This window comes from Salvelinus namaycush, unplaced genomic scaffold (genome assembly GCF_016432855.1).
Source record: "Salvelinus namaycush isolate Seneca unplaced genomic scaffold, SaNama_1.0 Scaffold22, whole genome shotgun sequence".
Lineage (NCBI taxonomy): Eukaryota > Metazoa > Chordata > Actinopteri > Salmoniformes > Salmonidae > Salvelinus > Salvelinus namaycush.
In genome coordinates, this window is record NW_024059008.1 from 484,832 (window position 1) to 497,645 (window position 12,814).

Genomic DNA, 12,814 nt, shown 5'->3' on the forward strand with positions numbered 1-12,814 from the left:
GTCCATGACCTGACGAATTGAGGGTGTTCTGAGGGCAAACGGGGGTGTTGGGTTCAACTCAATATTAGGAAGGTGTTCTTAATGTTTTGTACACTGTGTTTACTGCTCCCAGTAAACGAAACACACTGAAACCCCCCTGCAACAGCTTCTCTATATAGAGACAGAAAGTCGTTTCAGACCTGTCCTTTAAATGAGCATAACTATCTAGGACAGGGGTGGGCCGACCCAGAATCTTTGAAATCCCGATGTGGCCCTCGAGACAAAATGATTGCCAACCCCTGATTTAGGAGAAACGACCAATCCTCGCCTGTCCATCCGTCAATCTCCTCACCCTTTAGTTGGTCCTTCGCGCCGGCCACCATGTAGTAAAAGATATGGAAGGCTCTCTCTATCTTGGCTTGGCGGATACAGCGAGACTTCTCCAGCAGGTCTGGTGGACAGCGGAGGGTTAAAGACAAAAAAACTCTGTGGTGCAGGAACAAGACACCGCCTTTTACGTTGGGCCAGTTTCCCCCGACACACATGAAATATTAATATACAATGAACAGGCTTTTTAGTCCAGGACTAGGTTTAATCTGTGTCTGGGGAACTGTCCCTTTTATCTCCCAAATCTCTAAAAGATGAATTTGATAAACACTTCAATACATCTCTATGAGGAGCCCAAAGTCTGTATATTTATAGAAAGTATATTTCATGAGGATACAGGTATCGATGTTGGCTCCAACCAGGAATCCGGTCACGTCAAAGTTGAGCTTAATAAACTTGCCCTGTGAGGAGAGATACGTAGGATACTGTATATGTGAGGAGAGATATGTAGGATACTGTATATGAGGAGAGATATGTAGGATACTGTATATGTGAGGAGAGATATGTAGGATACTGTATATGTGAGGAGAGATATGTAGGATACTGTATACGTGAAGAGAGATATGTAGGATACTGTATACGTGAAGAGAGATATGTAGGATACTGTATATGTAGGATACTGTATACGTGAAGAGAGATATGTAGGATACTGTATACGTGAAGAGAGATATGTAGGATACTGTATATGTAGGATACTGTATACGTGAAGAGAGATATGTAGGATACTGTATATGTAGGATACTGTGTATGTGAGGAGAGATATGTAGGTTACTGTATACGTGAGGAGAGATATGTAGGATACTGTATATGTAGGATACTGTATATGTGAGGAGAGATATGTAGGATACTGTATATGTGAGTAGAGATATGTAGGATACTGTATATGTGAGGAGAGATATGTAGGATACTCTATACGTGAGGAGAGATACGTAGGATACTGTATATGTGAGGAGACATATGTAGGATACTGTATATGTGAGGAGACATATGTAGGATACTGTATATGTGAGGAGAGATATGTAGGATACTGTATACGTGAGGAGAGATATGTAGGATACTGTATACGTGAGGAGAGATATGTAGGATACTGTATATGTGAGGAGAGATATGTAGGATACTGTATATGTGAGGAGAGAGATGTAGGATACTGTATATGTGAGGAGAGAGATGTAGGATACTGTATACGTGAGGAGAGAGATGTAGGATACTGTATACGTGAGGAGAGAGATGTAGGATACTGTATACGCGAGGAGAGATATGTAGGATACTGTATACGCAAGGAGAGATATGTAGGATACTGTATACGCGAGGAGAGATATGTAGGATACTGTATACGTGAGGAGAGATATGTAGGATACTGTATACGTGAGGAGAGATATGTAGGATACTGTATATGTGAGGAGAGATACGTAGGATTCTGTATACGTGAGGAGAGATACGTAGGATACTGTATACGTGAGGAGAGATATGTAGGATACTGTATACGTGAGGAGAGATATGTAGGATACTGTATATGTGAGGAGAGATATGTAGGATACTGTGTATGTGAGGAGAGATATGTAGGATACTGTATGTGAGTAGAGATATGTAGGATACTGTATATGTGAGGAGAGATACGTAGGATACTGTATATGTGAGCTCTGAGCTCTTGATAGATGTCATGATATCACTGGAATAGCAGTCTGTACTCTAGTAACAAGGAATAGCAGTCTGTACTCTAGTAACAAGGAATAACAGTCTGTACTCTAGTAACAAGGAATAGCAGTCTGTACTCTAGTAACAAGGAATAGCAGTCTGTACTCTAGTAACAAGGAATAACAGTCTGTACTCTAGTAACAAGGAATAACAGTCTGTACTCTAGTAACAAGGAATAACAGTCTGTACTCTAGTAACAAGGAATAACAGTCTGTACTCTAGTAACAAGGAATAACAGTCTGTACTCTAGTAACAAGGAATAGCAGTCTGTACTCTAGTAACAAAGAATAACAGTCTGTACTCTAGTAACAAGGAATAACAGTCTGTACTCTAGTAACAAGGAATAGCAGTCTGTACTCTAGTAACAAGGAATAGCAGTCTGTACTCTAGTAACAAGGAATAACAGTCTGTACTCTAGTAACAAGGAATAACAGTCTGTACTCTAGTAACAAGGAATAACAGTCTGTACTCTAGTAACAAGGAATAACAGTCTGTACTCTAGTAACAAGGAATAGCAGTCTGTACTCTAGTAACAAGGAATAACAGTCTGTACTCTAGTAACAAGGAATAACAGTCTGTACTCTAGTAACAAGGAATAGCAGTCTGTACTCTAGTAACAAGGGACTGGTGCCAGGAGATTTTCCTGACTACGTAATCAGACCGGGAAAGACTCTGGGTCCTAGTTAAAAGCTTTAATCAAGTTAGTAGTAATGTGGAGAGAGCGAAGGAATGAATGAATGAATTTAATTTGACATTTTTTAAATTAATATAGTTTTGTTTGAAAAGTGTGTGTAACAGTGTCTGAGCGTGTGTAACAGTGTCTGAGCGTGTGTAACAGTGTCTGAGCGTGTGTAACAGTGTCTGAGCGTGTGTAACAGTATCTGAGCGTGTGTAACAGTGTCTGAGCGTGTGTAACAGTGTCTGAGCGTGTGTAACAGTGTCTGAGCGTGTGTAACAGTGTCTGAGAGTGTGTAACAGTGTCTGAGCGTGTGTAACAGTGTCTGAGCGTGTGTAAACAGTGTCTGAGCGTGTGTAACAGTGTCTGAGCGTGTGTAAACAGTGTCTGAGCGTGTGTAAACAGTGTCTGAGCGTGTGTAACAGTGTCTGAGCGTGTGTAAACAGTGTCTGAGCGTGTGTAACAGTGTCTGAGCGTGTGTAACAGTGTCTGAGAGTGTGTAACAGTGTCTGAGCGTGTGTAACAGTGTCTGAGCGTGTGTAACAGTGTCTGAGAGTGTGTAACAGTGTCTGAGAGTGTGTAACAGTGTCTGAGTGTGTGTAACAGTGTCTGAGCGTGTGTAACAGTGTCAGAGTGTGTGTAACAGTGTCTGAGCGTGTGTAACAGTGTCTGAGCGTGTGTAACAGTGTCTGAGCGTGTGTAACAGTGTCTGAGCGTGTGTAACAGTGTCTGAGCGTGTGTAAACAGTGTCTGAGCGTGTGTAAACAGTGTCTGAGCGTGTGTAAACAGTGTCTGAGCGTGTGTAAACAGTGTCTGAGCGTGTGTAAACAGTGTCTGAGCGTGTGTAAACAGTGTCTGAGCGTGTGTAAACAGTGTCTGAGCGCGTGTAAACCGTGAGTTAATTACGAATCGTGAGGAGTTGTCGTTCTTGATGGTCTTGGCGTTCCCGAAGGCTTCCAGGATGGGGTTAGCCTGCAGCAGCTGCTTCTCTAGCTCCCCCTGGAGGACAAACGGGGGAAAGGAGGAAAAACAATCACATATCTGTGACATCACAATTATTATTCCACTTCATGCATATTACCAAAGAATGATGTCACACAACAACACAACACAAGTTACGTTACACTGTACAACAACAAAGAAATGGACAACTGAGACACACTACAAAGCAGTGCAACAGACACAGAGCAAAACACAGTCAGTCAGATGTAGCATAGCAACCACTCAGAGAGATTAGTGAAAAGATTATTATGGGGTGACTTTGATGTTTCACACACTATTTGAAATGTCATACAGGCCACTACTTTCTAACACACAGAGAGGTCCATCAACAGTTAATAGTGTTCACATGCTATAGGACAGGAGAGATCGATCATATCGGTTAATCAAATGTAGGTGTGACACGCTAGCTAGCATGCAGCTATGAACTCCCGAATGGCACCCTATTACATATGTAGTGCACTTCTTTTACCAGACCTCTATATGCGGTGGTCAAAAGTAGTGCACTAAATAGGGAATAGGGTGCTACTCTCATACTCACATAGGCCAGAGACCCAGGCTTCTCTGGCTTCTCCTACAGAGGAGGCAGAGGATGATGTGATCATTATAACCTATTATAATGTATTATAATCTGGCATAACATATTATAATGCATTATAACCTGGCATAACGTATTATAATGTATTATAACCTGGCATAACGTATTATAACCTGGCATGTTTGATAATCTGGCATAACCTGGCATAACGTATTATAATCTGGCATAACCTGGCATAACGTTTTATAACCTGGCATAACGTATTATAACCTGGCCTAACCTGGCATAACGTTTTATAACCGGGCATAACTTGTTATAATGTATTATTACCTGGCATAACGTATTATAACCTGGCATAACCTGTTATAACGTATCATAGCCTGGCATAACGTATTATAACCTGGCATAACGTATTATAACCTGGCATAACCTGTTATAACGTATCATAGCCTGGCATAACGTATTATAACCTGGCATAACGTATCATAACCTAGCATAACGTATCATAACCTGGCATAGCGTATTATAACCTGGCATAACGTATTATAACCTGGCATAACGCATCATAACCTGGCATAACGCATCATAACCTGGCATAACGTATTATAACCTGGCATAATGTATCATAACCTGGCATAACGTATTATTTATGATACACAATAAAGTATTCTTCTATTCTCCTTCATCATTGTCACTAGCTATTTTTTTATTAAATTCTTCCTCTTCTTCTTCTGTGATCGTATCTTTGGGGAAGAGGTCGTGTCTGATATGTGAACCCTAAACTGTCTTCTTCTGTGATTGGGTAAGGGGAATATGGAATATATAGAATATGAATATAGAACCACGGGGGCGGTCCATAGCAGGACTTAGAGTACAGCTCATTGGCTATCAGTATTGAATATAGAACCACGGGGGCGGTCCACAGCAGGACTTAGAGTACGGCTCATTGGCTATCAGTATTGATTCTGAGAGATTTGCCTCTTCAGCAGAAGAGATGAAGCCTAAACCACCAGCAGCACCAAGCAGCACAAACTGAAGAGGAAGCAGTCCACCAACCAGACCAGCAGTAGTTTCTACCACACAGTCAGTTACGTTACAGTAGTCTGCATAGGCCACATCACAGGAAGAGTTGTCATACCTTGACTAGTGTTGGTGCATCCTGTCACACAACAAAAATATCACACAGAAATGTCTTTCATTGTTAAAGAAATGTTTTGTCATCACATTGATAAAAGTACAGTCTCTTATGAGTGCTCTTCTCAATTAAAACAAAAGGGTTCCACGGTTTAGACATTTCAGTTCAGTTTCCATCAACTCAATATCTGCTGCTATCCTCTGAGGGACTCAACACGTCACATTGTTTTGAGTGTGTTGAGCAGAGTACAGTAGAGGGAGGGGTTGTAGAAAGTCCTGTAACTTCCCATTATTCCCAGGTTTTCCAGAAATCCCAGTTGGATGATTCCTAGATGTCCTGCTTATTCCCTCCTGATTCCAGGAAACTTCCATCCAGGATTTCTGGAACATTTGGGAAGGTTTTGCAACCCTAGAGGTAACACTCACAGCTCCAGTGTATTATAGTGTATCATATTGTATTGTACACTAGAGGTAACACAGCTCCAGTGTATTGTAGTGTATCATATTGTACTGTACACTAGAGGTAACACAGCTCCAGTGTATTGTAGTGTATCATATTGTATTGTACACTAGAGGTAACACAGCTCCAGTGTATTGTAGTGTATCATATTGTATTGTACACTAGAGGTAACACAGCTCCAGTGTATTGTAGTGTATCATATTGTATTGTACACTAGAGGTAACACTCACAGCTCCAGTGTATTGTAGTGTATCATATTGTATTGTACACTAGAGGTAACACAGCTCCAGTGTATTGTAGTGTATCATATTGTATTGTACACTAGAGGTAACACAGCTCCAGTGTATTGTAGTGTATCATATTGTACACTAGAGGTAACACAGCTCCAGTGTATTGTAGTGTATCATATTGTATTGTACACTAGAGGTAACACAGCTCCAGTGTATTGTAGTGTATCATATTGTATTGTACACTAGAGGTAACACAGCTCCAGTGTATTGTAGTGTATCATATTGTATTGTATTGTACACTAGAGGTAACACAGCTCCAGTGTATTGTAGTGTATCATATTGTACACTAGAGGTAACACAGCTCCAGTGTATTGTAGTGTATCGTATTGTATTGTACACTAGAAGTAACACAGCGCCAGTGTATTGTAGTGTATCGTATTGTACACTAGAGGTAACACAGCTCCAGTGTATTGTAGTGTATCGTATCGTATTGTACACTAGAAGTAACACAGCTCCAGTGTATTGTAGTGTATCGTATTGTACACTAGAGGTAACACAGCTCCAGTGTATTGTAGTGTATCGTATCGTATTGTACACTAGAGGTAACACAGCGCCAGTGTATTGTAGTGTATCGTATTGTACACTAGAGGTAACACAGCTCCAGTGTATTGTAGTGTATCGTATCGTATTGTACACTAGAGGTAACACAGCTCCAGTGTATTGTAGTGTATCATATTGTACACCAGAGGTAACACTCACAGCTCCAGTGTCCTTCTTGCTGCCCTTGTGAGAGGAAGCCACCACCGCCAGATACTGGATCACCTTCTTCGTGTTCTCTGTCTTCCCCGCTCCAGACTCACCTCTGGTGGGGTAGAGAGGAGAGAGACAGGGGGTTAGAGAGGAGAGAGACAGGGGGTTAGAGAGGAGAGGGACAGGGGGTTAGAGAGGAGAGGGACAGGGCGTTAGAGAGGAGAGGGACAGGGGGTTAGAGAGGAGAGGGACAGGGCGTTAGAGAGGAGAGGGACAGGGGGTTAGAGAGGAGAGGGACAGGGGGTTAGAGAGGAGAGGGACAGGGCATTAGGGAGGAGAGGGACAGGGGGTTAGAGAGGAGAGGGACAGGGGGTTAGAGAGGAGAGGGACAGGGCGTTAGAGAGGAGAGGGACAGGAGGTTAGAGAGGAGAGGGACAGGGGGTTAGAGAGGAGAGGGACAGGGGGTTAGAGAGGAGAGGGACAGGGCATTAGAGAGGAGAGGGACAGGGGGTTAGAGAGGAGAGGGACAGGGCATTAGAGAGGAGAGGGACAGGGGGTTAGAGAGGAGAGGGACAGGGCATTAGAGAGGAGAGGGACAGGGGGTTAGAGAGGAGAGGGACAGGGCGTTAGAGAGGAGAGGGACAGGGCATTAGGGAGGAGAGGGACAGGGCATTAGGGAGGAGAGGGACAGGGGGTTAGAGAGGAGGGACAGGGGTCCAGACTCACCTCTGTCTAATTCAGAAGTGTCAGATAGAAACGTATGACTGAACCCAGGTTGACATTTCAGAACCATAGGGTTCTATCTGCAGTTGCACACCCCCCAAAAAAACAATTTACAAATGTCTCAAGATCTTGATACTCTGCACTTTACGTGCCTTTACGGTGACGACCTTAATCCTTTATGAAAGAAGAATTCACTACGCTCTTAGAAAACAGGTGCTCTCTAGAACCTAAAAGGGTTCTTCTGCTGTCCCCCATAGGAGAACCCTTTGAAGAACCCTTTGAGGAACCATTTTTGGTTCCAGGTAGAACCCTTTTGGGTTCCATGTAAAACCCTTTCCACAGAGGGTTCTAAATTAAACCCAAAAGGGTTCTACCTGGAACCAAAAAGGGTTCTCCCTGGAACCAAAAAGGACTCTCATATGGGGACAGCGGAAGAACCCTTTTGGAACCCTTTATTCTAAGAGTGAACAAAACAATTCTGAGATGTGAAAACGTTGATGCTCAACACCTCAGAACAATGCTTAGCCCAGGTAGAACCTGACAGACACAAGGTCACGGGACAAGGTCACGGGACAAGGTCACGGGACAAGGTCACGGGATAAGGTCACGGGATAAGGTCACGGGATAAGGTTACATTTGGGACATATCCCTGGTACAAGGGGCAACAAGGTCATGTGTTGGAAAAAATATGTCTGTGTTTGAGATTTAGACTCACGTGCACAGAATTGACTGGTCCTCACGCTCTGTGGAGTAAGACAGAGAGAAAGGGAGGTACGGAGGGAGGGAGAGGGGAGAGGGAGGGAGGGAGAGAGAGAGGGATGGGGAAAGGGAGGGGGAGAGAAGAGGGAGGGAGAGATAGGGAAGAAGGGAGATGGAGAGAGGGTGAGGGAGAGGAGGGAGAGAGAGAGAGAGGGAGGGAGAGAGGGAGAGAGGTGGGTTAAGGCAGGACAGTTGAAGCCAAGCTGAACACACCAAACATGAACTTAAGGTGCTCTGTTCACTCACACAGAGAGGGAAGACTAGGAACAGCTTCCTACATCTATTTTTGCACGAGATTAACTTCTCTGTTACTCAATATTGGCTAAAAATAGCAGAGGGATGGAGAGGGCTACTGGAGGAAGGTAACCTTGGTAACCTGCTCCATGTATGGCTATTTTGAAACACAAACACTCACACACATACATACACACACCTTATCTCACACACACAGACAACTTAACACACACAGACAGACTCCATGTCTGGGTATTTTGAAACATAAACACACACACACACATACATACACACACCTTATCTCACACACACACACCTTATCACACACACACACAACTTAACACACACAGACGGACTCCATGTATGGGTATTTTGAAACATAAACACACACACACACATACATACACACACACACACAACTTAACACACACAGACAGACTCCATGTCTGGGTATTTTGGAGATCACCCCCTTCTGATGGCTGGAAACTGGACCAGTATAATTTGGGTTCTGTCTGAAATGGTATCCTATTCCCTAAATAATGCACTGCTTTTGGTTCTAGGTAGAACCCTTTTGGGTTTCATGTAGTACACTGTGGAAAGGGTTCTACATGGAACCCAAAATAGTTCTATCTGTTTAATCGCTATCCTGTTGCCTAGTCACTTTACCACTACCTATATGTACATATCTACAGTTGAAGTCGGAAGTTTACATACACCTTAGCCAAAAACTCAGTTTTTCACAATTCCTGACATTTAATCCTAGTAAACATTCCCTATTTTAGGTCAGTTAGGATTACCACTTTATGTTAAGAATGTGAAATAATAGTAGAGAGAATGATTTATTTCAGCTTTTATTTCTTTCATCACATTCCCAGAGGGTCAGAAGTTTACATACACTCAATTAGTATTTGGTAGCATTGCCTTTAAATTGTTTAACTTGGGTCAAACGTTTCGGGTAGCCTTCCACAAGCTTCCCACAATAAGTTGGGTGAATTTTGGCCCATTCCTCCTGACAGAGCTGGTGTAACTGAGTCAGGTTTGTAGGCCTCCTTGCTTGCACATGCTTTTTCAGTTCTGCCCACAGATTTTCAATAGGATTGAGGTCAGGGCTTTGTGATGGCCACTCAAATACCTTGACTTTGTTGTTCTTAAGCCATTTTGCCACAACTTTGGAAGTTTGCTTGGGGTCATTGTCCATTTGGAAGACCCCTTTGTGACCAAGCTTTAACTTCCTGACTGATGTCTTGAGATGTTGCTTCAATATATCCACATAATTTTCCTGCCTCATGATGCCATCTATTTTGTGAAGTGCACCAGTCCCTCCTGTAGCAAAGCACCCCCACAACATGATGCTGCCACCCCCGTGCTTCACGGTTGGGATGGTGTTCTTCGGCTTACAAGCGCTTCCTCCAAACATAACGATGGTCATTATGGCCAAACAGTTCTATTTTTGTTTCATCAGACCAGAGGACATTTTTCCAAAAAGTACGATCTTGTCCCCATGTGCAATTGCAAACCGTAGTCTGGCTTTTTTATGGCGGTTTTGGAGCAGTGGCTTCTTCCTTGCTGAGCGGCCTTTCAGGTTATGTTGATATAGGACTCGTTTTACTGTGTATATATATACTTTTGTACCTGTTTCCTCCAGCATCTTCACAAGGTCCTTTGCTGTTGTTCTGGGATTGATTTGCACTTTTCGCACCAAAGTGCGTTCATCTTTAGGAGACAGAACGCGTCTCCTTCCTGAGTGGTATGACGGCTGTGTGGTCCCATGGTGTTAATACTTGTATACTATTGTTTGTACAGATGAACGTGGTACCTTCAGGCGTTTGGAAATTGCTCCCAAGGATGAACCAGACTTGTGAAGGTCTACAATTCTTTTGGCTGATTTCTTCTGATTTCCGCATGATGTCAAGCAAAGAAGCACTGAGTTTGAAGGTAGGCCTTGAAATACATCCACAGGTACACCTCCAATTGACTCAAATTATGTCAATTAGCCTATCAGAAGCTTCTAAAGCCATGGCATCATTTTCTGGAATTTTCCAAGCTGTTTAAAGGCACAGTCAACTTAGTGTATGTAAACTTCTGACCCACTGGAAACTATAGTTTGTTAACAAGACATTTGTGGAGTGGTTGAAAAACTAGTTTTAATGACTCCAACCTAAGTGTATGTAAACTTCCGACTTCAACTGTACATAGCCAAGTTATCATTGACTAGGTACTGGTACCCCGTGTATATAACCAAGTTATCATTGACTTAGTACTGGTACCCCGTGTATATAACCAAGTTATCATTGACTCGGTACTGGTACCCCGTGTATATAGCCAAGTTATCATTGACTCAGTACTGGTACCCCGTGTATATAACCAAGTTATCATTGACTCGGTACTGGTACCCTGTGTATATAACCAAGTTATCATTGATTCAGTACTGGTACCCCGTGTATATAGCCAAGTTATCATTGTACTGGTACCCCGTGTATATAACCAAGTTATCATTGACTCAGTACTGGTACCCCGTGTATATAGCCAACTTATCATTGTACTGGTACCCCGTGTATTGTATCTCATCTTCTCTCTTCATTGTTGTGGACGTAAGTCAGCATTTCACTGTTAGTCTTAACCTGTTGTTCACAAAGCATGTGACAAATACAATTATATTTGATTTATTGTGCTCTGGTGAAAAGTAGTGCACTATATAGGGACCAGCAGAGTGGGAGGCAGCCTTGGTTTGAGGTTAAATCCACTGCTAGTAGTGTACTATATAGGGACCAGCAGAGTGGGAGGCAGCCTTGGTTTGAGGTTAAATCCACTGCTAGTAGTGCACTATATAGGGACCAGCAGAGTGGGAGGCAGCCTTGGTTTGAGGTTAAATCCACTGCTAGTAGTGCACTATATAGGGACCAGCAGAGTGGGAGGCAGCCTTGGTTTGAGGTTAAATCCACTGCTAGTAGTCTACTATATAGGGACCAGCAGAGTGGGATGCAGCCTTGGTTTGAGGTTAAATCCACTGCTAGTAGTCTACTATATAGGGACCAGCAGAGTGGGATGCAGCCTTGGTTTGAGGTTAAATCCACTGCTAGTAGTCTACTATATAGGGACCAGCAGAGTGGGAGGCAGCCTTGGTTTGAGGTTAAATCCACTGCTAGTAGTGTACTATATAGGGACCAGCAGAGTGGGATGCAGCCTTGGTTTGAGGTTAAATCCACTGCTAGTAGTCTACTATATAGGGACCAGCAGAGTGGGAGGCAGCCTTGGTTTGAGGTTAAATCCACTGCTAGTAGTGTACTATATAGGGACCAGCAGAGTGGGAGGCAGCCTTGGTTTGAGGTTAAATCCACTGCTAGTAGTCTACTATATAGGGACCAGCAGAGTGGGAGGCAGCCTTGGTTTGAGGTTAAATCCACTGCTAGTAGTGTACTATATAGGGACCAGCAGAGTGGGAGGCAGCCTTGGTTTGAGGTTAAATCCACTGCTAGTAGTGCACTATATAGGGACCAGCAGAGTGGGAGGCAGCCTTGGTTTGAGGTTAAATCCACTGCTAGTAGTGTACTATATAGGGACCAGCAGAGTGGGAGGCAGCCTTGGTTTGAGGTTAAATCCACTACTATATAGGGACCAGCAGAGTGGGAGGCAGCCTTGGTTTGAGGTTAAATCCACTGCTAGTAGTGTACTATATAGGGACCAGCAGAGTGGGAGGCAGCCTTGGTTTGAGGTTAAATCCACTGCTAGTAGTGTACTATATAGGGACCAGCAGAGTGGGAGGCAGCCTTGGTTTGAGGTTAAATCCACTGCTAGTAGTGTACTATATAGGGACCAGCAGAGTGGGAGGCAGCCTTGGTTTGAGGTTAAATCCACTGCTAGTAGTGTACTATATAGGGACCAGCAGAGTGGGAGGCAGCCTTGGTTTGAGGTTAAATCCACTGCTAGTAGTGCACTATATAGGGACCAGCAGAGTGGGATGCAGCCTTGGTTTGAGGTTAAATCCACTGCTAGTAGTGTACTATATAGGGACCAGCAGAGTGGGAGGCAGCCTTGGTTTGAGGTTAAATCCACTGCTAGTAGTCTACTATATAGGGACCAGCAGAGTGGGAGGCAGCCTTGGTTTGAGGTTAAATCCACTGCTAGTAGTGTACTATATAGGGACCAGCAGAGTGGGAGGCAGCCTTGGTTAGAGGTTAAATCCACTGCTAGTAGTCTACTATATAGGGACCAGCAGAGTGGGAGGCAGCCTTGGTTTGAGGTTAAATCCA

At 43.4% G+C, this 12,814-nt stretch overlaps 1 protein-coding gene across 1 annotated transcript in view; it reads right to left on the bottom strand.

The window, feature by feature from the left end:
- The window catches only part of LOC120038421 (myosin-11-like), a 40,946-nt gene that overhangs the window by 22,560 nt on the left and 5,572 nt on the right, over positions 1 to 12,814 (bottom strand). The window contains exons 4-8 of the mRNA XM_038984188.1: positions 8,287 to 8,314; positions 6,852 to 6,960; positions 3,644 to 3,736; positions 704 to 767; positions 332 to 430 (exon numbers count right to left, since the gene is read on the bottom strand). Of these exons, the coding sequence (XP_038840116.1) occupies positions 332 to 430; positions 704 to 767; positions 3,644 to 3,736; positions 6,852 to 6,960; positions 8,287 to 8,314 (393 nt within the window). The remainder of the gene's footprint in view (positions 1 to 331; positions 431 to 703; positions 768 to 3,643; positions 3,737 to 6,851; positions 6,961 to 8,286; positions 8,315 to 12,814) is intronic.